General features: G+C 51.8%; 1 protein-coding gene across 3 annotated transcripts in view; it reads left to right on the top strand.

Annotated features, from left to right (window-relative positions):
- The first annotated feature begins 10,753 nt into the window (after nt 1–10,753).
- The window catches only part of Fbln2 (fibulin 2), a 62,097-nt gene continuing 45,819 nt past the window's right edge, over nt 10,754–27,031 (top strand). For 2 of the 3 annotated variants that reach the window (XM_075983488.1, XM_075983485.1), the window contains exon 1: nt 10,754–10,847. In XM_075983488.1, coding sequence (XP_075839603.1) covers nt 10,810–10,847 — 38 coding nt within the window. In that variant the 5' untranslated portion in view covers nt 10,754–10,809. Of the gene's footprint in view, nt 10,848–12,611; nt 12,801–27,031 lie in introns of all 3 variants that reach the window. The other variant, XM_075983486.1, reaches the window with a different exon arrangement.

Raw genomic sequence — 27,031 nt, 5'->3', positions numbered from 1 at the left:
GCTGTTTCTGTTGTGTGGTACAGCATGAGCCCCACCCAGCCTGAAAGGTGGCAGAGAGAAAGACATGGCAGACATATGGAAGAACCCTAAAGACCTGGGAGGAGGAGGGGAGGGGGAGAGGAAGGAGTCAGGAAGCATCTCCTACAGGGAATGGAGACACAATTTGGAGCCAAACCACCACAAGGCCTTGCCGGCCAGGCTGCTGGGTGTGGGCTCTGCTTCTGGACTCAGGGGAGCCATGGGAGGGCTTCAGGGCAAGGAGCCACATGGCTAGATTGTTCTTGGGAAAGAGCAATCACAGAAAAGCAAACAGCATTTTAAGGCAAAGGACATGAGCAGAAACTTTACACAAGAGGAAAAGCAGATGGCGGAAGCTCAGCCTTCTCAGAGGGCCATGTGAATGAGAACCACCCGGAGACACCATTTAACACCTACTGCATGGGCACATGTCAGCCAAGGGGCTGGGAGGCAGCAGCTAGCGAGGTCGCACATGGGTAGGGACACTTGCAAGCAGCAGCCTGGCCTGGGCTAGTGAATTCCAGCTAGTGTAAACTCCATGACTCAGCCCCATTGTCCTGGATGGCTGCCGTAGAGGACTCCTATGATGTCACAGGGAGACAGCCACAAAACTGTTGTGGCAGGATTGTAGCAGGACCGAGGAAACAAAGCAACTAATTGCCCTCAACCAAGAGACTCATTCAGCATGTTATAGCTGGGTTGTAGAATAGTATGAGGTGTTGAAAAGAGACCAGGAGAACCACCGGTGTTCATATGGACATACCCCATTTTCAGCGCCATGACAGACACTTACAGTATACGTCTCTATAGTGACAGGAACAGCCTGAAAGCTAGATTAGGGATGCATCCAGAGAGAGGAGCTCCATTTAGGAAACAGTCATCCATCTGGAGGCCCTGGGAGAGGAGATCTGGGTGGGATATGGCTGCCTGCCACAGGAACCCCTTCCTCTATGATCATGTAACTTCAATCAAACTCCCAAAGCCCAAGTCATTCTCTCTCCTGGTGCCCACATTTTTGTGATGGGTGTAACCTGATTGTCTTATTAGTCATTAACCACAGGCAACTGGCTTTATTACCAGACCCACCAAGTTCTGCTCTGGTCAAGCCAAGGGGGCCAGTGACCGTGGGAGATGCAATCCCTTGAGTTCTGATTGGCTGGTTTGCTAAAGAGTAAAATTCTCCAGCTGGTAATTGGTCACTGGGGAACTTGGTGAAGCTCTTTGTACCTGTTGGGAATTTTACAGAGAACATACTTCTAAAATGTGTGTTAAATACATGTCCTGCAGAGTGAGAATCAGAGAAGGTGCTGACTTCAAAGCCAGGCTGCTGATTGGCAGCTCAGTCAGGGCCATTCATGGATTCCTGCCAAGCGGCTAGCCCTTGGAGGCTCATTCCTGCTCTACCTCCCTGCCTCAGGTTTTTGGGAGGACAATAGTCTTGGACTGAGCTAATCAACACAGCCCATTCCCACGGGAGTGATTGGTTCAGGTGTGGATACCCACCTTAAACCTAGGACTGTGCTTGGTGCCAGAAGGAGTGGCCTTGGAGGAAAATCAAAGATGAGAGATGAGAGTAGATAACGTCACTCTGGATCCAGCTGTGCTTGAAGTCCACCCTTCTATTCTAGTACGGAACCTCCTTTCCCCTTTGGCATAAGTATGTTTGAGTCAAGTGCTCTGTGATTTGTGGAAGGTCTATCCAGCCCCTTCCCGACTCATCAGGGATGGCTGCTCCCCACCTGCTCCTCCCTTGCTCCTCCCAGCTCCCAGCATCACCCTGCTGTGCACTGTCTCTCTCATCAGCACCTTCCCTATCCGCCTTCTTGCCCAGCCTCTTCCCACAGTTCCCTTGGTTCTCTGAATTATAAACTCTTTCTACAGTGTACAGGTTGCCTTCATCCTCTTTTTTCAACTCTCCCTCTAAATGACTGGCCTTCATCTCCTTTCCACTGCACCTAGTGATTGCCTAGGGCACCTTCTGCAGCTCCTCTTCTAGTTGCTCATTTATTCATCACTCTGACACTGGAGGAGGCAGAATTGGTGCCCCTGCTTCCTAGAGGGGGTGAGGAGTCCCGGAGAGGACAGACCTGTGTTAAGGAGACTCATTTGGACCTCTGGGTTGCCCCACCTTGATGCTTTCTGGTACTTCTCATGGCCTGTGTCTTCGTATTACAGTTTGAGCTCTATGTGGACAAAGAGGAGTCCTATCCACAGGCTGCATAGACCCAGGTACAGAATGACTGGCCAGACATTGCTTGGTACTAAGCACTCAATATGAACAAACTGTGTCCTGAGTATTCCATACACACATACGCTCCCGAACACTGAGAGCATTTTCCATGGAGGACTCCAGTAGCTCAAGCAGCCCCCGCCCCAAACTCACTGAGTTCTCCACTGTGCAGGAGAGACAATGTCTCTGGGTCAAAGGATGGTGAATGCAGAGTAGGGGCTTAGACCTGCAGCTAGGCAGCCTGACCACAGCCTGGTCTGTTCCTTCTATGCTCTACCATCCTATCTGGATAGGTTGTGGGCAGATGCTGAGGTTGTATCCCTTTGGGGGGGGTCCAAACAGTCAGCAGGGTGTAGAGCAGAGACTGCTCTCAGAGCCCAGGCATTCGGGAGCCTACCCAGGACGGAGGGTGATGAAGGAATGAAGAACCTCACCAGGGGATTATTCTTGGCTTCCAAGGGCTGGAGCCAGCTGGGCAATGTGATTCCCTGGGTATAGGTCCCTGACCGGTGCCTGAGTTTGGCTTTAGTAGGATGCCAGGAGGAAGAAGAGGCTGAAGGTCTCCAGGATGGAGATGGTGGGAATATACCAGAGAACAACTTAGTACAGACAGCTGGGACAAATGGACAACCCACATGGAATGCCAAGGTCCTGCAAGGCCAAGGAGGTCAACATGTCTGGCGCTTTAGCATGGCCACTCCCAATAACTACTACCAGCTTGGGTCCTAAAGCCTAAAGGTGACAGTGTGGAAGAGAATCCTTAAGGGCTGTATAGCCCATGTCAGAAGCCTGTTCTGCTCAGTCCCTGGTATAGCCCTGGGTCAGAGACATGAACTTGGGTCATGGAGTCCATTCAGGAGGAAACAGTCATGGAGCCCAGACTGAGAAGGAGCAGGCCGATGCGAAGGACTAGAGGGCAGTCTGCACCCCCAGCCAGAGTCACCTCTAACAGAGTCTGTGCGAAGAGGCTGTCTCCCACTGAAGTTGCTGTAGCATATGTGGGACTGTGGCACTCCCAGCTCCATCTGACTCCTTCCTCTGGGTTCAGTTGGATAGAGGGCTTGAGGACTCCCATTCTTCCTACCCATGGAAGGGGGTTTGCAGCTCTGTCATGCCTTGCTGTGCTTCCCAGGGCTGTTAGAGCTGAGAAAACACACCTTGCCGGGTTGGCCTACGACTAAGGAGCCTGAGATTCCAGAGGAACCTGGGGCACAGAGCCTCAGTTTTGTTACCTGTGAAGTGGGGACATGCTGTTTAAGCTCCAGGGTGCTAGACGGAGACATGAGATGCCCGTGTTGCAGCATGGGCTCTATGAGCTGCTGGTCCTGCAACTGAGTTAGTTTGACTTGTGGAACTTGAAGAGATCTGGCCACTTGGATGAGGTGGTTCAGAGCCCGTGAGCCTTGGGGAGCAGGAGAGGTGCTGCTGGCTGCACAGCTCTGACACATGCTGGGATTGGAGACTGGGAGCTCAGGAAGGCTGGGAATGGGGTTCAGTTTCAGAAGACTCTGGCCAAGCTGCCCAGGCCCAAGGAAACTCCCTACCGTTTCCTGGTGTCCCTGTGTTAGTGCTGCTATGCTGTTATTGCCTGATAGCAACACACAGGGGCCTCAGCTCAACTGCAAGCGTCGGAGTAGAGGGGGTCCATCACTTCTGGGGGGATGTGTTCTTGTGGCCACCAATCTTCAGGTGATTATGACCCTAAACTCATGAATTCCCAAAGGTAGGTGGGGTATTCTTATAGGCAGATGGAGGTTGTTTGCAGAAGTCTCTCTGTTTTCTCATATTCCTGGTGATTCCCTCCTCTCATCCCCAGGCAGCATGCTAAGGGACCAACGCCAGTATGCAGAATGGGGCTGGAGAGGCTGGGGTGAGGCTTAAGGGCAATTAATAGATGGATGGATGAATATATGAATGAGGCAGTGGCTGTGTCTGTCTTAGAAGGGAAGAAGCCATTCCAAGAATTCCCGAGTCTGAAGTCTTAGAGCAGTGGTTTTCAACCTATGGGTCGCGACCCTTTTGGATGTCAAGCAACCTTTTTACATGGGTCATCTACCAGATATCTTGCAGATCAGATATTTACATTACAATTCATAATAGTAGTAAAATTGCGGTTATAAAGTAGAAAATAATGTTATGGGTAGGGACCACCACAGCATGAGGAGCTGTGTTAGATGGGTTGTAGCATTAGGAAGGTTGAGAATCATTCATTGCCTTAGAAAAAAATATTGGTGGGTCCACCTTCATCAACTGAAAAAAAAATCCCTACATAAAAAAATCACATGACCAAAATATAGGAGTGTTTGTAGAGAAAAGGGTGAACCCCTTTTCTATGCAAAGAATTTCAGAAAGAGTCTATTGTACATGCTGAGGCACCCTTCCCAGAGTGAGGGTAGCCAGGAGGCTGGGCACCCGGTGCCAGTCAGCTCTTGGTGTGGCAGAGGAAATAGTGTGCCCTTCAGGGATCTGTCAGCACAAGTATCAAAAGCATCTAGAGATGCATTGTGCCCTGTGCCACTGCAACTTCTTGGAGGTGGACAGGTTCCCAAATCTAAATCCAAAGATACTCTTCAAATGATTTTTTAAAATAATAAAACCATTTAGAAATGGTCAGAACTGTATCAACAAACTGGGCAGAATGGAAGGGACTTCTGAAGAGACGCTGACCGCAGCTGTGAGTGTTTGGGAGACACAGAAAAAAGCCGGGGCAGCTCACGGAGAGACAGTAAGCAGAGTGTTTTGAGGCATTCATATGCTCAGGCTCACACATTTATTCACACACATATGCATGCATGCACTCACTGAGGCAGATGCTCATACTTACATATAGTGATACATTCCTACATGCATTTATTCTTTCATCAGATATACATTTGCATAAAACAGAAGTGATTGAAGCAGATTCTTCTGAGAAGACGTTTGCTGGTATAGACAGTTTGTTTTATATTCTGTACTGTATTTATTAAAATCAGAGCTAGACTCTAGGATTTCATAGGTGGGAAAACCAAGGCTTAGAATAGATAGAAGCTGCTCAGGACTATTGTTTCTGTCTCTGAACTGCCTGTTATTTGGCCTTTGACAAGTCTCTTCCCTCTCTAGGCTGTTCTGGAAAGGTGGGGGGCTCTGGGTATTCCCAGCCTACTTTCTGTCCCATAGGGCTGAACTTCATTCTGAGTTCAGCACCCTACCCCAAGCCAGGAGAGCTGGCCTGAATGGCCAGGGTGGGTCAAGTCTTGTCCCTGGTGACCAGCATTTCTGAAGTTCCAGAAATTTCATCACACCAGGCAGAGGGAAGTGGGGGATGAATCAGTACTGAGCTGGACCACAGAGGCAGAAGCCGACCATTCCCAGACGGAGGCGTCAGGCCGGCAGCTTTCTTGGAACATGCAGGGAACTCATGGAAGAGTAATGACTCCCCACCTCCCCAGGGGTTCCATGTGCTTTCAGACCCTCAGCATATTTTGCAAAGGGGCACTTGGTTTTTCTTCATGGTGCTTGGAGGGAGGGCAGAGCATGCTGGTTGCATGGGACCCTGCCTTATCATGGAGCCTTAGCTTCTTCAACTGTAAAGCTGGACCAGTGATGAAAATCTGGGCATTGTTGGGAGGGGCCTGAGACGCGCATTGGGTGGGCGGTGGGGGCTGCACATGGTAGGCCATTTTGCTTCACTGAATCAAGTTTACAGCCAAACTTTTTTTTTTTTAGGAGAATTTGTGAACAAGAAACTCCTGGTCAAATTGGCCAAAGCCTCAAATGAAACAGCTAGTTCAAAATTGCAACTCGGACTGGCAGGAACTTTCTGAAGCGAGTATTTCCTGGCCCCTATAGTGTAAGCCTGCTATCGGATAGCTCTGGGTTGAGCAGGAAGTGCTTAAGCATCTACTATCAGGAAGAGCTCCTGTGTTCTTGTGCTGCTTCGAGCTGGTCTCTGTTTATTCTTGGCAGGTCACATGGAAGACCATGGCCACAAGCTCAGTCTCCATCAAGGAGCAGAAACAAGTGTCCTCTTTGGGCTCCACACATTCTGACCCTCACTTATTTAACTCCCTTCCCTGATCCAACCACTAAAGCTGGGGATAGACTTCTCCAGCAGGCCACACCTGGGCCAGGTGTCCAGCCAAGAAGTGGGGGAATCCTCCCAGTCCCAATGCATCGTGTAGACCCAGAATAGAGACAGGAAAGTTCTGCAAAGGCCCCGCTACCTGGGGATGTAACTGTTGAACTAAATTGTGGACTGCATAGGTCTTGTAGGACCCACAAACCCCACTCCTCCACAGTTACAGCATTGCACATCTGGGCTTCCTAGCAGAGAGGTTAGCTAGGTACAGGTCAGACTGCTGTAACAAAGGGACCTGTGCTTTGGTGCATTTGCTAGGTACAGGTCAGACTGCTGTAACAAAGGGACCTGTGCTTTGGCGCATTTCCGAGTGAAGCACCAGGGTAGGTAAGGCAGCTTGTGATACCCAAGGGTTCCTTCCAATCTAACAGGGCATGACCTGTATCCAGCCAGCCGGAAGTGAAAGGAAAGGGCAGGCCTGTCCTTTCTTAAAGCTGGTCATATCATTCCTGCTCCTTTCCAGTGGTTCAGAATGTTTATGGCTGTGGCAGCAGGAAATGCAGTCCTTAGCCAGGCTCACCTGCCCATCTGAACTTACAATGGGTAAATTCTTTTTTTTTTTTTAATTAATTAATTTATTTATTTATTAAGGATTTCTGCCTCCTCCCCGCAACCGCCTCCCATTTCCCTCCCCCTCCCCCAATCAAGTCACCCTCCCTCATCTGCTCTAAGAGCAATAAGGGTTCCCTGACCTGTGGGAAGCCCAAGGACCGCCCACCTCTATCCAGGTCTCCTAAGGTGAGCATCCAAACTGCCTAGGCTCCCCCAAAGCCAGTACGTGCAGTAGGATCAAAAACCCACTGCGATTGTTCTTGAGTTCTCAGTATTCCTCATTGTCCTCTATGTTCAGCTAGTCCGGATTTGTCCCATGCTTTTTCAGACCCAGGCCAGCTGGCCTTGGTGAGTTCCCGATAGAACATCCCCATTCAGGCGATGAAAGGAGACAGAGACAGAGGAGCACGGGACAGAAATCTCAAGGTCCAAATCAGGAGCAGAAGGAGACGGAGCACGAGCAAGGAACTCAGGACCGCGAGGGGTGTACCCACACACTGAGACAATGGGTAAATTCTAACCAAACTAGAGGTGTCTAGTTCCTGCCACAGGTAGGAAGGAGTTGGGTAGATGGAACAAATTCATGGTGAGCTGGAAGGCAGAGGGGTGGAGACGTCCCCAGGCAGGCAAACCAGCTTCTCACTGGTGAAGACCACAGTTCCAGCCTTGAAGTGGGTGAAGGGCTAGAGAGGAGGGGATCCAGATCAGAGAGGGCCTGAGCCTGACCCTAACCATTGACTGTGTTTCTATGTATCCAATGCCTTGCTCATGTCAACTGCTAGTTCTTGTCCCAGGTCTCCCTGGAGTCCGAGATGTGTAGGGTGGTGGTGCAGCCACTCTGGGGAAGCAGCAGGGTGTAGGAAGGGCATGCACAGGCAGGAATTCCAGGTGTGGATGTACTACCATCGAGAAGGCCGGGGAAGCCTCGGGGGCCCCAGACGGCCTTTCTCCTTTTTCTTGCAGACACCTCACCCTCTGTGAAGGGACAATGTTAGGAAGGCATTCTGCCCAGCTGTGTTATAACCTCTCAGGTACCTGGGAATTACTGAGAACTCAGATGCTCCACTCTACCCACTGAAGCAGTGGACTTAGGCAGTGTAGACATTTGTATTTCAGATAAAGACAGAAAGTACCAGCGTATCCTGTTCATTGGCAAACACGGCTGTCATGAGTGGTGCTGCCCAGTGTCTTTGTGGGACAACAGGATGGAGGGTGATGCCCCCCCATGGGTGGGCTGACCTCTGAAAGTCACTGGCTGTCATCTTTGAAAGTTATCTTCATTCAGTTTCTGCTGCTGTATGAAGAAAAGAGTCTTATTTAGCTCCGACTCTGGGAGAGCTGCAATTACGGGGCCAGCATCCTGGGGAGGGCCCCTGGGCTGCACCACCTCATGGTGGAAACTCTGTGAGAGGGACAGATCACATGTCGAGACGGGAAGTCAGAGGGGGTGGGGTGGGCAGGCTGGGTCTTTACAACAACGGCTCACTGAACTGGGTCTGAGAGAGACTCATTAATCCCATCTGAGGGTGGAGCCCCCACATAACCACGCTCCACCAGGCCCACTTCCTGAAGATTCTATCACTGCAACATGTTCACCCTCCCGATCACTCCCATCTCCAGGAGCCTTGGGCACACTCAGGTCTCAGGAGCCTGAGGACACTCGAAGGGTATTCAAGCCTTAGCAGAGCTGTTTCTGGCCTGGAGAGACAGCGCTCTCCACTGGAGGGTCTTGGTGACTCTGACACCTCCTGTCCTCTTTTCCTGGGCCGCTGGGGAACCAATGGACTGATGCTACCTCACTGTGACCGCAATAGTAAAGGAAGGGCAGGAGAGGAGGAGGTGCAGCTTGGGTGGGAGCATCAGAGAGCCACTGTTGGAGGCTGAGAGTCACATCAATCCCCAGAGGCAGGAGGACAGCTTCCAATAGGAGTCCTGGCCCCTTGCTGCCTGCACCAGGATGGTAGCAAGATTTGGGTCCCTGTGGGTACTCTTTTGCCTCCAAGTTTGAGTCCCACTGACATTACACCCTTTCTCCCACAAACAGCCCAGGGTGAAGGTGTCATGAGTATAGTCACAACAATAATAAAGTCAAGGGTTTAGCATGTCAAGACATTGCTTCCAGAATCTAACATGGGAACCCTGGAGCTGACTGAAGGCCACTCAGAAAGGACTTTAAGACAAGGCCTGTCTAGCCTCGAAGGCTACCTTCCCAAACCCTTAGATGGTGTCCTGTGCCTTTACAGAGGGGCAGAGACCATCCTGAGGCCACCAGGTATAGATGCAGGCCCCTCCCTCAAAGATTATGAGCCTTTCCTTCCAAGCCCCTTTGTCTAGGTGGTGTAGGTGAGCCCCGTGTCTCCTGTCTGCGGCGCCTCAGTGCCTGGGGAGGCCAAGAGATTGGCACTTGTGTGAATAACACCTCTGCCCCCCGTGACACTCTGTCTGGGCCTTATCAGCCTATAACTTCCTTCAACTCTGTGTCAGCCAAGCCCCGGCCCCAAATTCCTGATGGGTGATGCAGACTTTGTCTTCGATAAGAGTCCTGGCAGGCTCTAGGCGAGCCACATCTCTGGCTCAAATGACGGAGGTGGGAAACAACCTCTGCTTTATCTGGTGGAAAGACAGCCAGGCCCTGGCTCCTTGTCTGCAGCCTGAGCCTGAATTTTGCCTGTTTGTCTCTCATTTCTGAACCTGGGACCTCGGACCTGTGGTGGGTAAAGAGTCCACACTTGCTGCATTCTTACTTTAGCTTATTCTCATAAGCTGGTTGAGCACACCCCTTTGGGATTTCAGCTCAACCCCTGCTGTGGGCTTTGATGTCTTTTTGTTCAATTTACAGTTGAAGAGATCAGTCAAAGCTCAGAGCGAAGTGACTTGCCCAAGTTCACACAGCTGCATGTGTTAGAATTCTTAGCAGCTAAGTTATGATTTATCATTCACAAATCAATCTCAGAAAGGTAGCCAGGGAGAGAATCCAGCCAAGTAGCAGGACACAGTGGCTCTGATGGGGTCTCGGGGAAGGGAAGTGAGGATGTTGTAGCTATATCTCAAAGAGAGAAAGAGCCAGCCCTGGGCTCCTGGGAGAGAAGTTTTCAGGCAGAGTGTAACAGCACATGCAAAGGCCCTGCCTGAGAGAGGCCTTTCTGCAAAGGACCCGCGAAAGAAGGCCTGTCAAGTTCATATGGAAGCTGAGGCAGGCTGGGTGAGGCTCATTGTCAGCTTCCTATCATGCATAGACCCTGGGCCTGCTGGGAGTGGACAGTGGCAACCAGGATACCTGCCTCGTTTGAGGGGTGGGGAGACAAGGACCCAGGAACGGTATTTTTGGAGTTTATTACTTGACGTGTGTTGACCGCCTGTTGCGCCCTACGCTGTGGATAATAGGGTTCTCCACATCTCTCTACCTACAGGGGTCAAGGGTACTGGCCAAGATATACCATGTACATGCAACACAACTAGGCTGGAAAAAGGGCAGGGTGACCTAGACTGTGGAGAACTGAGGTGTGGGTGCGTCCTTGCCTAGTTTCTGCAGGCCTGCCTCTGGGCAGCTTTGTGTCTGGGCACCTCTGGCCAACACAGCATGCTCGAGGGAGTTGGGTCCAGAAGAAGTTGAAGAAGCGGAGCAGTGCTGAGACATCTAAGAGTCAAAGTGTAGCCAGGATGCAGAAACGTGCCGCCGAGACGGGGTGCCGAGAGGGGGCTCAGAGACCGGGACAAGAAAGCCCGGCGCCGGTTGAGCCAGGGGCTGGACGAAGATCTCTTGGCAAAAGCCGAGGCCCCGCCCTGAGGCGGGACCTGTGGGGCGGGGCCTCAAGGCCTGGCTCGTCCCGCTCTTCCCCGCCCCGCGCCGCGCGCAACCCGGGCTCTGGATTCACCGACGGCGGGTCCACCGATGGACAGACGGCGGCGCAGCGCAGCACAGAGCACCGGGTGAGTACGGGGCCCTGAGTGTCCACGCCGCGCTCCCTCCTGGTCGGTCATCTTGCCTTGACCCCTGGCTGCATCCCTCTGGCCTTCCAACCCCCAGCCTTGTCCCTCGGGGTCTCCCAGGATCAGCCCCCACCACCACCAGAGCAGGGAAGACTGGGCCTCTCAGTCTGGCACCACCCCACCTGCAGTCACACACTGCCACACACGCACTCACACTTACACTAACAGAAGTTACTGCAAGCTCTGCAGAGGCATAGGCCACCACCCCAACCCCTAGTCCAGAATCTCTCACGCAGGGGCTGTGCAAACTCTCCCGTCCCGCATCCATCCCTCTGCATGCTGTGCTTTCACGCACGCCAGCCTGCCGTTCAGGCATCCCTCAGACACGCAAATGTGTCGTGTTACACACGTGTGCTTCCAACACCCATAACAAGTTTGGTCCAACACCGGTTGTTGTGGCATGCTTAGCGACATCCACTGTTTCACACACATCTCCCACGCCGGCCTGAGGACACAGAGGGTCCCCACACTCAGGTGCACAGACAACATCATAGTCCCTAGCATCTGTGGTTCTCCTGGTAAGTGGGGGCCTTAGCTGAGTGGGAGAAGGAGGGTGTCTGCTCGTGTTATTGTTGGCTCACACTTACTGTGGCCCGGGTGGCTGTGGGGGGCCCAGGAGGGGCTCAGTCTTCAGGGGTGGGCCTGGCTCCTCACAGCCCTTTGGTTCTCTCCATCACCCTCGTTTCCTAGGCAACGGTGTCATATCTTCCTCCCCTGCTGTCCTGAGATCTTGCCCATCTGCTTTGTGGTGATGGGCACTCCGGCCAGTCAGAAGTTGATCTGAGCCGGCGGGTGTCCTGGGACAGTTCAGAGAGACACAAAGGAGTCTATGGTGTGAGTGAATGTTGCTCAGAGGGTGGTGAACCAGGCCCCCCAGGAGGGGCTGGATGGCTTTGGCGGCAGCAGAAGGCTCCCTGGGCTTGGCACTGGCTGTAGCTGATGCATATTTGTGAAGGAATGACGGAAGCTCAGGGCCTCACCTTCCTGAGGTGCCAAGGGTGGGTGCGGTGCAGGACCCCCAAGAGAAAAGGCAGGGTGGAAGGTGTTGCCAAGGGCAGGTACTCCTTGACTTCCTGCCCACCCCACCATCTAATATGTGGAAAGCCTCTGTCTTGAGACACAGACCGGCCAGCCCCAGCCGTGACTGGCTCTGCATGTTTTGCTTGGCTCTCAACATGCTATTATTGTTTTTAAAAATCGAATTAGCTGCCAGCATTTACTAACTGGCAGCTTTCACAGAAAAGCCTGGATTTCCGTCTTTTCTTGAAAAACACAAGCTCCGGTGGCTCAGGATTCATATGCTTTTGTGGCTTGCTTCAACCAGTGCTGATTGTCTGCTATCCTTAGGGATGGGCCATGTGCACCTTTGGGTGCAGTCCCACCAGGCCTTCCTTATGGGCTCTTGTCTGACCTTTAGGGGCCTGTTTTCGCTGGGACCCTTTGACTGCATGTGATCCCTTGACTGCCTCAAGGGTGGTCCCAGGCTCTGCCATGGCAGGAAGCCTTCAGTGAGTCTTCCACCATTCAGGACCTTGGTCACTAGAGGTGGGAGTGTCCAGGGCTCCGGTCTACAGGGGATCCTTGTGATGGGGTAGACAGTTGGTGCTGGTCTGTGGGGGTGATGGCCTGGTGTCTCCACTGGAGAAAGTTCAGAACTCCTGCTAGATCTGAGGTAGGCCTCAGACAGCATTCTTTTCTTCGTAGATCCTGAGAACCACTCTCTGAGGCCCTATTGGTTCTGATTGACACACAGAGAACGGGGGCTCAGAGAGAGTTCAGCAAGCAGGCCTGGAACAGACAAAGCTCTCTGCCTTCCAGCACTGAACCCTGAGAAAGGGGACCTTGCCATCGGTGACTCTGGACCTTCCTGAGTCTCACCCGTGCTGACACACGGTAGGAGCCTGACAAATGCTCCCGCGTGACTAAGGAGAGGGAACTGCTCCTTAGGATCATGGTGGACGGAGCTCAGGGGTGAGGTTAGACACAGCCTGGCCCACAGGACCCTATCACTGTGATTCCTGTGGTCACCAGGTGGAGAGCACAAAGTTTGGGCATACCGTGGCACTGCTCAGGTGCCTCCCCTCGGACGTCTGCTGGCCTGGCACTGTAGAGTTAGAAGCTGGGCTCTGAGCCATTCTTCTTAGTATTCCTCCCGCTGGCCTCCGCGAATGAGATGTCACGCAGAGAGGGGACTCAGGATACCAGGCAAGCCACGCTTACGTTCCTGCAGGCAGCTGCCGGATGGGTAGCGCAGGGTGTGGTGACCGATGTGTTATTCTAAGCTGAAATTTCTGTGGCCTTCCACACTCGTCCTCTGTATGTGGCTGATTTCAGGTGTGCTGAGCACCCCTGTGTCCTGTGGCTGCCTGTCCGTGGCTCATGGAACATGGAGAGGGAGCAGCCACTGGCCTCCTTTAGCAGGTCTAGAGCCTGGCTGCCCCCTGCCCTCCTGGGCCTCACCCTTCCCTGGGCTTCAGCCTTCTCTTTTGTATGGTAGAGATGTCTGGAATCTTCTAGCACTTGTGAGCATGTAGTGAGGAAGTGGAGATGGGGCGACTGGCTAACGTTTTGTCCCAGCCAGGTGTGGGTGCAGAGCTCCTGGGGGCAGGGGTGGGTGAAGCCTGTGCTGTGTGTGTGAGTGTGTATGTGTGTGTGTGTGTGTGTGTGTGTGTGAGTGTGTGTGTGTGTGTGTGTGTACGCGCCTGTGTGCACCTGTGGGGCAGTCTTGTTATATAGCGGGGCTGGCCTAGATCTTACCTTCTCGCCTAGGCTTAGGGGTTGAGCAGAAGGATCTTTGAGGAGGACTCTCTAAACTGAAATGTGGTAGCCATGGTAACGGCAAGTGAAAGGGGCCTAGGGTAAGAGTCCCCCTGATGACTGTGAGGCAGAAAAAGGGAAGAGGAGGAGCTTTTGTGGGGAGGAGGCTGTAGGGACAGAGGAGGTGTGAGGTGCCCAACAGTTTGGAATTTCCTGGAAGTTTTTTTGTTTGTTTGTTTCTTTTATTTTGCTTTCTGAAACAGAGTCTTACTATGTAGCTTTGTCTGGCCTCAACTCACTATGTAGACCAGGTTGACCTTGAACTCCCAGAGATCTGCCTGCCTCTGCCTCCTTAGTGTTCCAATTAAAGAAGTGTGCCAATATGCACTGGAAGTTCCTGGAAGTTTTGGATCAGGAATCCCCAAGATACAGGTTCCTGTAAAGATGCTTGGGAAGTGTCTGGGTTCTAGAGGCTTTGTGCTTCCGCAGAATGGTGCTGTGTGGCCGCTGAGCCTCCTCAGAGTCAGGCCTGGTGGGCACACCAAGCTTCCCATGAGATGAAACAGAGGGAAGGCTGTGTGGAAAGGTCTAGAAGGTCTGCTGGAAGATAATAACGAAGAACTGCCTCTTGTGTTGCCATGCTGCCTTGCGTAAGATCAGAATACACATTCAGGGGCCGGCGTGTGGAGCAGCCACTACCCTGAGGGGAAAGGCATGGGATGTCAGTGCAAGAGAGGTGAGACACCCTACTGCATGCCTTGTTGTATCTGGAGTGTTGAGCCTTGTTGGTGAGGTAGGCTCAGAACATGCAGGAGAGGCTGGGGTGTTGACTAGTAGTTGAGCATGTGGTTAATGTGTTTAACCCTATGAGCCACCCCGAGTGACACGGAAAATAAACCTCCGAACATCACACAGAGCTGAAAGCCATCAGCGAATGGGTGTTTGCTTGTGAGTGAGGGCTGGTGTCCATATCCCTGTGCTCATGACCTCGTGGAACAGACCGACTTCTCCCTGGCACGACCTGGGAAAGTTTCCACAGAGATTACATTATATGGTGCCAAAGTCACGCTTTGCAAAGTCCAGCCAGTGAGCAAAAGGAAATCCCTCCCCTCTCTCCCTCCCTCCTCTCACCCTCTCCTTTCCTCTCTCCTTTCCTGGGGTGTGCACTCCTGGTTAATCCCCGGGGGGTGTCTGGAATGGGCATTTGGCATTTGGTTGGGAGTGTGTGTCCTCATATGGTCTTAGGTACATAGCCCAACTCAGGGTATCGGCTTAAACGCCACTCTCGCATGGGAAGAAGCTGGTGCAGAAAGAGCCTGTTTGGCCTCATATGAGGTTCACAGCTCTTGTTCAGGCCCATTGGCTCACTCAGCCTCCGAGCCTCAGTTTCCTTCCTTTCTCAGCTTTGTCAGAGAAGACATGCCTTCATCCGGCAGGTATTCACTGAGTACCACTGAGTCCTGAGGATAATGCAGTGGTCCAGGCCACATCCTCCACATCACAGAGCTTGATCTGGTGGGAGATGCAGACCAGAGGCAGGTGGTGCACATATCCCTGTCAGCAGAGGGGCATATGAGGTTGCCTAGAACAGGGTCTGAGGGTGGGCTTAACATTAGGGACCCCACCCTGGGTACTGCTATCAGAAGAGACCTTAACACAGAGACATGTCAGGAAAAGTGACCAGAACCAGCTACAGGATAAGACCCCTCCCCACCCCATAACTTATCAAGGTGGATAGTCGTGGAGGTGAGAGAGGATGGCCTCTGGAGGTGCCGCACTGCTAGGGGGTTCTGATGGCTTAGGGTGGTCTGGTTGAAATGCAAGGTCCCCATGACTGCAATCAGGACAGCAAGCTGGAAGTGACATCAGGGTTATTGCCCCCACTACATCAGTTTATGTCCTGCCTACTACTACAGTTGGAAGTTGGAGCTAGGACCAAAGTGGTCAGGTTGGAAATGAGAAGTGAACAAGACCCAGGGGTCCCCTGATGATAGATCCATTGATTAGGATCCTTGTATCATCTGGGGTCACAGTGGTCCAGCTCTCCTCCCGAGGCCTGAAAGCCCCTCTGTATGTTATACCCTCCCAAAAGGCTAGAACCTGGCAGTGGTGGTAGTGGGGAAATTCAGTTTAATGTACAGAAAACTCTGTATACTGAAGAGGTGAGTGGAGACTGGGACGGGGGCTCAATGGGAGCAGTGGAAACTGTGGCCACACTTAGGGACAGTTGAGAATCTAGTGGGCATTTTGTGGGAATGTCCATGGAGGTGCTTGCTGGAGTTGGGGCTCCTAAGTTTGCTCCCCAGGCTTCCTTGCTGGGGAAGGTGCACAGAGGGAGGAGGATATCTCTCGTGGCAGTCTCGAGGGCTCTGGGGTGCGGCACTCGTAATTTAGGTACACAGTCTGGAGTGACGGGAGTTCAGAGGCCTCCGAAGCTGAGCCAGGAGGCAGCTACATTCAGCTGAACCTCAGGGGAGCTGGGGAGCTTCCTGGGCATGTGGGGGGACCACCATTTTGATGGAAAGGGAGAATGAGAGACACTGGGGCCTTGAAAAAGCATGCTTCCTCTTGGCGAGTGGATTGATTACGAGAGGGAGGTAGAACCTTGGGAATAGAGAACTCTCAGTTTTGAGAAATGGACCGGGGACAGGCACTTCCGAAACTCTAAACACAGGATGGACAAAGCCAGAACTCTTGAGGTGACAGGACAGGTAGATCAAGGCTCTGAGAGGGTCTGTGCCTGCTTGCAGTCACACTAAGGAAGAAGAATGGACTGGAGTCAGCTCTGTCCACCTCCATGGTCTCGGTGGTGAGGTGCTACAGGCCTCCTTTTGGCATGTGCCTTTTCCAGGGTGCCTTGAGGGTCAGGCTGTGCGTCATTTACAGCCATTGTCCTCGAAATTACTGTAACTTGGAAAGGGTTCAGAAATGCCTCTGCATGCAGGCTGATTGCTGCGGAGAAAGTGCAGGTCTAGGGGAGGTTGTTTCCTTCCTTGGGGTGGGAGCCTGACTGTATTGTCCTTGGCTAGGGTCTCCACCCACGTCTTCCAGCTGGTGAGGAAATGGTGCCACCCCAGCACTGGGCAGAGGCCAAGGGGATGGTGGGAGCCTCAGGAAGTGTGGGCTGGGGCACTGAGCACCCATGCTGCGTCCACGAGAGGACATTGCTTGAGGCAGACCCGATCCCCCCAGTCTCTCTTCCCTTTGGGCCTCAGGTGGCTCATCTCTGAGGTGAGGACAGCACCTTTGGGACCAAGGATGGCTTGCATGTGGAAAGAAGCTCTGGGGTGTGAGGAGGGCCAGGCTGTGTATCGGAGTGTGGGGATGAAGACTGGTTGGTCACTTGCCTTTGGCCTTAGCCACAGGTTATCTCTTCCAGCCTCAGAGTCTCCATCTGGGGAGTGGTTGAGTGACAGTCCCCTCCCAAAGGCAGATGGAGACGGAAGGAGGTCACAATCCGTGCACCCCTCCCGAAACACATGCTGGGCATGTGAGCAGCACTGAGTGGCAGCTTCTCTCTTGGCACCTGTCACTCCTTTGGTTGCTGAGGTGTCTTTGCCAAGTTGACTTTTGGCCTGTGGTCCTGCTTCCCAGCTCTTGGTGCCCCCAGAGTCCATCCTCCCTTACCTGTGACTCCCCCAGCCTGAATGTCCAGCCCTGACTTTTTTTTATTTTTGAGACAGAGTTTCTCTGTAGCTTTGGAGTCTGTCTTGGAACTAGCTCTTGTAGACCAGGCTGGCCTCGAACTCAGAGATCCGCCTGCTTCTGCCTCCCAAGTGCTGGGATTAAAGGTGTGTGCTGCCACCATTCAGCTCCAGTCCTGACTTTTATCCAAGGGAGCATTCAAGAAATCCAGAAAGTTCTGGTTTTAGGGTTTTCTCCCCTGGGAAACACATCAGAGAACCCTTGAGTACCCTCCTTGCTATTCCCCTGGGTCTAACCCTATTCTGAGAATGGATCCCAGGACAGTGAGGTGAATCAGGGAGGTGAAGAGAGGATGCAGTGAGGAAGGAGAGGTCCTCCTGAGACCCAGGGATCAGGGCATCAGGGCAGGCAGTCTTGGTGCATAGAATGTCTTGTAAAGACAACTTGCCAATACACTCCAGTCCCTGACATGCACATAGGCATATGCACACAAGAAAACACAGGAACACACATCCATAGTCACATGCATCCATATACACACTCCCTCCTTCTAAGAGTTATTATTACTATTAATTATTGTGTTCCTGTGTCCATGCATGTAACTCCAGAGGTGTCAGATGTGGGGTTACAGGTTTGTGAGTTCCTGATGTGGATGTTAGGAATGAAACTTGAGTCTTCTGGAAGAATAGCAAGTGCGCTTAGCCATGGAGGTATCCCCCATTCTTTCCTATATACAGACATGCACACTCATTGGCACTAACAAAAACAGTTATGCTCAGGCAATGTTCTCACACACAGTACACATTCCTACACCCAATACAGGCGCTCTCTCTCTCTCTCTCTCTCTCTCTCTCTCTCTCTCTCTCACACACACACACACACACACACACACACACCCTCTGTTCCTGGGTCCCTTAGGCAGTCTTCTACAGTTAAGATGATTGCGTTCCTCGGGTTGCAGAGAGGTTGCAGTGGCTGGATTCTTCTGCAGGGGAGAGTAAAGCTGGGGCCCTGGGTCACCTGCTTTTGAACTGCCCAGCATCCATGGATTTGATTTTCAGCCCTATCGTCAGGAGCACCCAGCTTGGTCTTGATCCTTTGTTTCTGCTTCAGCCATGATTGCTGACTGTGTCGGCAGGGTGCAAGGTGGGGTGGGGTTCCTCAGACTCTTGGTCTGGTGGTTGTACCATGGCTGGGACCAGATCTTGCTGGTTTTCGCATACCACCTGCTCTCTGGCAGTCTTGAGAAATACATAAATTCCAGGTTTGTGCCAATAAATTGTTGCTTGGCAAAGGCCTTGGGAGTTGAAGAGGCAAGCTGCCCTCTCCCTTGGCTGACATCTCCATCCAGCTGTGATGGCAGCTGGGGAAGATGGGTGCAGAGTGCCAGTCAGTCACTGAAGGACCCTGAAGGCTGTATGGTCTGGCAGAGGGAAGCAGGGCAAGTTGGGGTCGGGGGAGTGGCTATGCTCCACAGCCAGGGTGGGAGAGCTGGTTCGTACTTAGGAGAGGTGGGAAGTGGCCAGGTGAGGGGAGGCCATCACATGTGTGGCTATATATGCACACGTGACCCTGGAAAAGAATCTTCATGTTTACCCCAGAAAGACCTTGAGGAAGAAGGAAAGACAAAACCTCTGTGAGAGACTATGGGGCCGTGTTTATGGCCACTGCTCCCTCCAGCCCTATCCCCCAAAGGTCACCTCGTTGTCTACGAAGAGATGGGCTAGCCCTTCTCAGAGATTTGAATCCCACAGTGTTGGATTTTATTGCTCGTTTTTCTGCATCTAGGGATGTTTGAATTTGCTTTTGGCTCTTGCCTGCCAGAATGGTGAACCACACTGACTTCCAGCCTTGTGTGGCTTCTGGCGTCCGATGCCACAGTGGAGAGTGGGCAGCGAGGTCTTCCCTCGTGCTGTCTGTGTCTGCTTTAGATTTTAGGATTTTCTTGGTTTTATAATGGGAGGAGGGGGAGGCACATTCCATTTTAAAGGCCTGGAGCAATTTTTAAAACAATCTTTTAATAGGATGGAAATTTTGAGGGGCCCTGTCTGTGCTGCCTCACGCTGGCCTCTGTCAAAAGGCTTTTCCTTTCAATCTCAGTCTCCTGTGAGGACACTGCTGTTCTCATGCAACAGGCAGGAGACTGAGTTCAGAGAGGTACAGCCTCTCACCTGTGGACACACAGCGGGGGAACTCACTCTGCTAGGATCTCCACTAGGCCAGTCGGACTCCAGGGCCTGAGCTCTGGTTCTGGTCCCCAGGGCAGGGAGCTGTCTGAGGTGCTGGCCAGCTGTGGAGCCCTGGGGCTTGGTCGGGGCTGTATTGTGGAAATGAAGAACTCTGACTCACGACTTCCTTTGGTCTGTGACTTTCGTGGGCAAGCCTGACTCTTGACACCCATTCATACAGTCACTGTCTACTGGCCCGTGACTCCATTCATCCTATGCTGATGTCCCCACCTTCCACCCACCTCCGTCCTCCATCTCCTCACCCACCCAGCCACTACCCACTCTGTTCTCCATCTACTCATCCGCTCAACTGACACCCACCAACTTGCTGATAGCTCCATCAGTCTACCTTCCCAGCCATCTGCCCTCCATCCACTGACAACCCATCTACCCAGCTCCCCACGCTCTTCTCACCAGTACCTACTTACTTAGCCATTTTCTAAGTTCATGTGTCCATTAACTCACCTTTTCACCCATCTATCTTCTAATTCTTACCCATCCACTGACACATTCATCTCCCCATCAAACCACCTTCCCACCTATACATTTACCTATCTACCTGTCCAGTCATTCACTTATCCATTTACCTACCCACCCAGCCACCTTCCCATCTACCCTTCTACCCTTCCACTCATATATCCATATACCCACCCATTCGCCCACCTGCTAACCATATATCAAATCTGTTAATCCACTTTCCATCCACCCATCCATCCATCCACCCATCCATTCATCCCTCCCTCCTTCCCTCCCTCCCTTTTTCCCTTCCTCCCTTTCTCCCTCCCTCCCTCCTTCCCTCCCTCCCTTTCCTCTCTTCCTCCCTTTCTCCCTTCCTCCCTTCCTCCTTTCCTCCCTCCCTCCCTCCCTCCCTCCCTTTCCTCCCTTCCTCCCTTCCTCCCTTCCTCCCTTCCTCCCTCCCTCCCTCCCTCCCTCCCTCCCTCCCTCCCTCCACCCAGTCACTCCTCCATGCCTCCATCTACCCACTACCTAGCTACTTCCTCTCCTTTCATCCACTTTCTAACCCTTTGGACTTGATCTTAATCATAGAATGGGATTAGAGGCTGCAGTTTCAGAGGAAAGATATCTCAGGTTGGGGTAATGATAAGAAGGGAATCGGGAAAAATCTTCCAGTTTGGTGGGAATTGGTTCTTTGGAGGGCTCCAGAGGGAGACAGCTTGGGAGAGATGGGTGGGGAAGAAGGATGTGTGCTTGCAAAGTGATCCTTGAGGTTTTCATTTTATGGGGGAGGGGCAGGGACCAGTCCCTGTCTCCACAGAATATGCCTGTATGTTAAGACTTGGGTTCCAGGGACAGCCTGGTTCAAGTTAGCTTGGGTTAGCTCATTACAAGTTTGGCTTTTCAGTTAGCTTTAGGTGTAGCTAGTGCAGGTGCCTGGCAGCTGTGGCCATGCCTCTTTCTCTTTTTCCCTCCCTCCCTCCCTCCCTTCCTTTCTTCTTCCTTTCTTCCCTCCCTCTCCCTCTCCCTCTCCGTTCCTCCCTCCTCCCTTCCTTCCTTTGAGCCAAACTTGCTCCAGTGTCTTCAGTCTCCTTCTGAGGACAGAGTGACTTCAGGGACCCTTGATGCCTCATACAGGGTGATAGAGAGAGTTCATTCCCACTGTGCCCCCTGAGCTTGGTCCTGTGGGCTCTGACTGACTTGATATCCGTCACTCACTGTTGCAAGGGAAATGGAAGTGCTGAGTTGCGTGCCGTGGGCCCTAGAGGGCAATTTAGGAGCTGTTCTTAGACGGGCAGTGTGCAGGTCAGAGCCATCCTTTGTGTACCACAGAGGTTTGCAGAGCCCGCTAAGGGGATCCGGGGAGACAGCTCAGGCAGCCTGGCCCTTGAGCTAGCTCAGAGAGGTCAAGGGTGCTTCATCATAGGCTGGATGAGGCCCCAGGTAGGAGTGCTGAGATCAGTCTTGGCCCAGTCAAGCCCTTTTCACTGCTCCACCCTGGGACTGCTTCCGCTTTGTAGGCTAATAACTGGGGAAGGCAAAGATGGAGCACCCCGGAGCCAAAAGCAACATTTTCTTTTCTCCAATGTTAATTAAGAGTGCTGGGCGTTAAGCTGTGTAATTTTTCACCTGCTTGTCCTGGTTATGAGATTAGCAGTTCATACCTATGAACCCAAGGTTCAGCCCTCACCCAACACTTGGCAGCATTTTATTCTTTTCTTTCTTAGGCAGGGGTGGAAAGGGAGGGTGAAGCCTGGCTGTTCCAATGAGAGTTTGTTTTTCCAACATTCTCATGAGGTCACTCCATTGAAGAATAGTCCAGGGGCTGGAGAGTGAGTGAGAAGCTGCCCAGCACCCTAAATCCCACATGGGGCCAAGCAAACACATCCAGATTGTTTTGTTTTGTTGGCTCGTTTTTGTTTTCAAAACTTCTTTTATTTTTATGTAACCCAGACTGGCCCGAAATGCCTGGCCTCCAGCAATCCTCCTGCCTCAGCCTCTCAAGTAGCTTGAGCCATAGGCATGTGCCATCACGCCTGGCTCTGGGTCACTAGTTTAAATTCATGACTTGCATTTGTATTCAGAATTTCCCTTCTCTTTCCAGGGTAATTGAGGTGGGTGTCCCCATCCTTTTCACCCACTGTCTTCAGCCTGAACCGTTCTTCCTGGCCTGCCTCTTGCCCAAGTACTGTGCCCCAGAGGACTCCAGACCCTTCTCTGAGTCCCAACTAATTCTTTTCCCTGCACAGCCAGACTTGATTTGTGGCAATCACACCATGCTGTGTTCTGACCGGGTCACGGGGCACAAAGGAAGTAGAGCTTCGGAGAGAAACCAGACTCCATGATGGTTGGCAGTCGTGTGTGGCTTTACATCCCTTCCCCAGATTCCTGCCCTCTTCCTTTTGTTGCCTTTTTCTGAATGACGTGGTTCTTTTTCTTTTGAAAAACACCTTACAGAGGAAAAGCACATGTATGAAACATGCATCAGTGTCGGGGTAAGGCGGGAGGGCAGATCCTTGGGCAGCACCACCTTCATGTATCAAGAGGACACGGCTGTCCCTGGAAGGCACTGTGGCTCTGTGGACCCTTCCTCCAGGGGATTGGCCATGGGGAGACATGGTTCTTAGTTCTGCCTCCCGCCCCATTCTTTAAATAGGGATGTCCAGCCTTTGGCCATTGTCACCTACAATTGTGTGGGCTGCCTTCACAGATCTGCTGGAACCATGTGGAACCATGTGGCCTGCAGGCTGGAGGTTGGACACGTCTACTTGGTTTTCCGCTTTCTAGGACTAGGATTGTCTTCAGACCTCAGAAGTTTCTCTTTGAATTTCAAGCATGCTGTTACCCAGTTAGGCAGAACAGTGCGTGCCGGTGTCTGCCAAGCTCCCAGTGCACTCACTGGACCGGTGTAATTAAGGTCTCCTTCCCTTCCGTTCCTCTCCCTTGTCCCCTGATCACCTTCTTTCTTGTTGTCTACTTCCCAGCTCCTGCTGTCTCTCTTCCATGGTACCCGCGGTGTGCCAGACTGGTTCATGCCCAAGGGCTTTTGCATCTGCATTTCCTCTGCCCGTTGCCATTCTCCAGACCTTTGGATATTTTTGCTGGCTAAATCTCAGTTGAAATGTCACCCCCTCAGCCTCCTTGCTCCTCTTTTATCAAGGGTGTTTCCAGCTCATTGTTACAATGCCCAGATTGCAGATTGGATTACTGATTTCTTCCATGTGTTTTTTTCTACATTAGGTTATTGGTTCCAGAAGAGTCTCTCTCTCTCTCTCTCTCTCTCTCTCTCTCTCTCTCTCTCTCTCTCTCTCTCTCTCTCACACACACACACACACACACACACACACACACACACACACACGATACTCATGTCACTATGTAGCCCAGGTTAACCTTGAACTTGTGATCTTAAATCACATTTTCCCTGTGTCTCTGACAGGGGGACTTCTGTTGGTCCACTGTCCCATCTTAGTACTCAGCAAGGGCTGATGGGAGATGGGATGAGGAGGCACTTGCTGAACTAAAGGACTTGAGTTCCTGTCCCCATTCAGATCTGGGTTCATATCCCTTTACTCTTTATGTTTTTGGGTCCTTGGACAGATCACTTATCCCATCTGGCCTCAGTTTCCTCATCAGTGAATTATAGCTAAATAAAATAAACTTGTCTGGACACTCGCAGCCTGGTGTCGGCATTGTCTGCTCTGAGCAGCTCAAATGAGGATGAAGCTGGTCAGCTGCTGAGCTCCTGCCTGGGGGCTGGTGCCAAGAACAAGCTTATTTTCCCAGTGATCTAATGACTTCCTCTTATCAGACGAGGAGCACCGGGTCACCCTCTAATTTCCCTTTTGGCACTGGCTGCCAGGAAGCTTACTACTGAAGACAGGTTTCAGGGGCAGCTCTTGTTTCCTGTCAGGTCTTACCTGTCCCCTCTCTGTGATCTGATCACTCTCTTCTCTTTTGGCTTTTGGTTTGAACTGCATGTGTGAGGTGGGTTTTTTGTTTGTTTGTTTTGTAAAATACACACACAATGTATCAGTTTTGAGTGTGTGGCTCAGTGTCATTAAGAGCCGCTACAGTGTTGTGCAGTTGTCTCCATTTCTATCTCTAGACTCTAATCCTGAGCAGAAGTTCTGGCCATTCAGTACCAGCGCCCCCTCTGTGTCCTGGCACCCACCAATTGCTCTATGCTCATGCCCCAGGGCCCTTTCACATGCATTTCCCCTGCCTGTTGCCATTCCCCGGAGCTTGGGTGACTACACATATTTTTCCTGGGTAAGTCTCAGTTGGAATGTTGCCTCTTCGTCCTCCTCTGTCCTCTTGTACCCAAAGTGTGTCCACTTCTCCATCACAGTGCCCAGACTGTGTAAGTGTAAGTGGACTCTTCAGTGAGTGTCCATTTTGACTAGCATGTTTTGTTACTGGACATCATGTCCTTAAGGGGCATTTGCATGGTGGCCTGTCCCAGAATGTCCTTGCTGAGGCTGGTGGCATTCCATCATCTGGTTGTTTTTATTGGCCTCTTGACCAGTGGGTGGCATGCCGTGGTGAGTGTGGTCATGTGGGATTAATTTAATGAACATGACCTTGTTTTTCTGGGCCTTTGGTGAACCCAGGAAAATCTATGCAATAAAGGTAGGTTCTGAACAATTTTAGAATCCATTGTCAGTGTGCTTGTGAGTTTGTCTCTGTGTGTGTCTGTGCATGTGTCTGTATGTCTGTGTATTTGTATGTGTGTGTATATATGTCTGTGTGTGTGTATCTGTGTCTATGTGTGTGTTTCTCTGTGCATTTGTGTGTGTGTGTATGTCTGTATGTGTGCCTGTATTCTATCTGCCTCTGTATGTGTGGGTCTGTGTGTGGATTTGTGTGTCTCTGTGTGTGCTTGTGTGTGCACATATTCTGTATGTCTCTGTATGTGTGGGTCTGGGTGCGTGTCATGTGTTTGCTTTTGTCTCTCTGTGTGTCTATGTGTGCTAGGCACTGCATGGCTCCAGTTTCTTTTCACCTGGAGACCCCAGTTGGGAGGTGTTGACTGCTAATGATCCACACCTGTACCTTCTCCAGCTTCTCACTGTTGGCTGGCAGGTGTCTTCTCATCTTGACATGACGGACGGTAGCTCTTCCTGGTCTTTGGTGGGGTGAGGGCTGGGTTCCTAGGCCTTTGCCCTGCCCGGTCCATTGGTAGCCCTAGTGCTGTGCTGAGGCTGAGACCCTAGTTCCTCTCTTCTCTCCCCGTACCCAGGAACTCTGGCCTGCTGAGGCCTGTACACGTGCCCATATCCCAGACTTGAGGCCAGTGGGGCAGGGGACACATCTCTTACCACTGAGGGTCTTGAGGAGCTGTAGGCTGTTGAATCTGAAGAGACTGACACACTGAGGGTGACTAGTGCTAGACACAGTGGCTACTGAGTAGAGGGAAAGTAGAGGAAGGCCGTCCTGGTCTACACAGTGAGTTTCAGGCTATCCAGGGCTACATGGCCAGACTGTGTCTCAAACAAAGGAGAAGCCTAAGTCCTTGTGGAATCAAGACCAGGAGCTCTCAGGTCTTACAGAGAGCTAGGGAGGCTGAATCAGTCAAGGGCAGTGTGTTCAGTCTGGTACCATAAACACAAAGTCCCATGGGTGGAGCTGTGTGCAGATGGACTGGCTATTGGCTTGTGCTGTCCTCTGGTTGGATGAGGGGATGGGTCTGGAAGCCTTGAGGGCAGTACCCTGGCCAGGTGGAACTGATTGCTCATGTTCTGACTGGCCAGAGAGAAGGGCTCGTGTGTTTATTTCCCTGCTGTCAGCCCAGCTGTTTGCAAGCCCCAGGGTTTTCTGTAGCTGCCTGTCATTTAAAGGAGATTCATTCCGAATGCTTGAGAAGTTGTAAGGCATACAGCGCCAGGCTGAGACTTTCCTCCAGAGCTGCCCGTCCAGTGCAGGCTGCCAGTTAAAACAGGGTTTCAGAAACCCACCCAGTGACTATGTCCTAAATATCACAGGGGTGTACTCATGTTAAACTAGTGTTCATTGCTGTCTGAAATCCCAGTGTGACTGCATGGCCTGGGTTTTTATTTCTTAGTTCTAGCAGGTCTCTTCTTGTCAGAACCAGAAGTTCTTAGAGAATTGGAGAAGCAAAGGACCCGTCTTACTGTGTAACATGCAGAAGACTTGTTGAAAGCTTCATCTCCCACAGCTTAATTGTCTACAGCCAACAGTGGCCTCAAATATCAAGTAGCAAATCTCAGGACTAGACATCACAGGTTTGAAGAGGTGTGCACTCTGGGGTGAATGATGACCTCTAGTGCCTTCCTGCCTGGGACCTGAGCCGCTCTGCCCAGTGGATTCATGCTGTGTTCACTACCCTCCTGCTGGTTACTTAATAGGGTGCGGCATTGATATGGAACTTGCTTTTCAGCGGTCCCATGCCACTCAGTCATGGCCCCAACGCACAGAAGCACTGATGGTGGTGATCCATATGCCAAAGAGAGTCAGGAAGTGCTCATTGGAGGGGAGGGGTAAGTAAAGGAGAAGCTTGCTGGCTGGCACTTTTATCTAAGTCAGGATTGCAGGATTTGGAGATGTTTGAAGTCTCAGGCATCCCCAGGGATCCAGGAATCCTTTGCCAGAGAATAAGGGGGATTTCTGGGCACTGCTATTATGTGGTCACTGCTCTCCTCTGAACAGACCCCACTTTTACAATGGCAACAATAGAATGTCTTTCTGGGGCCACTCTGGCCTTCCAATGCCCTTGCCAGCTCAGAGTCATGCAACAATATGGAGGTTAACTTGTCAATCACTTCACTGGAGGACCATGGTTTGTAGAGGGTCTGGAACAGTGAGGACTCGGATGTGGCCAGTCACAGAGACCAGCAGAAGTCTAAGCAACATCCTAGAGCACCCGAGGCTCATATACAGAGACCTGCTCCTCTTGGGCATCCTTGCTCACCAAGGGATTTGTATGAGGATGTGGAGACGGGATCTCCAATGGGTACCCTTGGAGAGAGAACTTTGCTGAAAGAGTCTCTACCCCCCAAGGCCCTGTCCATGTGACGT

This window comes from Microtus pennsylvanicus, chromosome 8, assembly GCF_037038515.1.
Source record: "Microtus pennsylvanicus isolate mMicPen1 chromosome 8, mMicPen1.hap1, whole genome shotgun sequence".
NCBI classification, from domain to species: domain Eukaryota; kingdom Metazoa; phylum Chordata; class Mammalia; order Rodentia; family Cricetidae; genus Microtus; species Microtus pennsylvanicus.
This window is presented reverse-complemented; position numbering and strand designations above follow the sequence as displayed.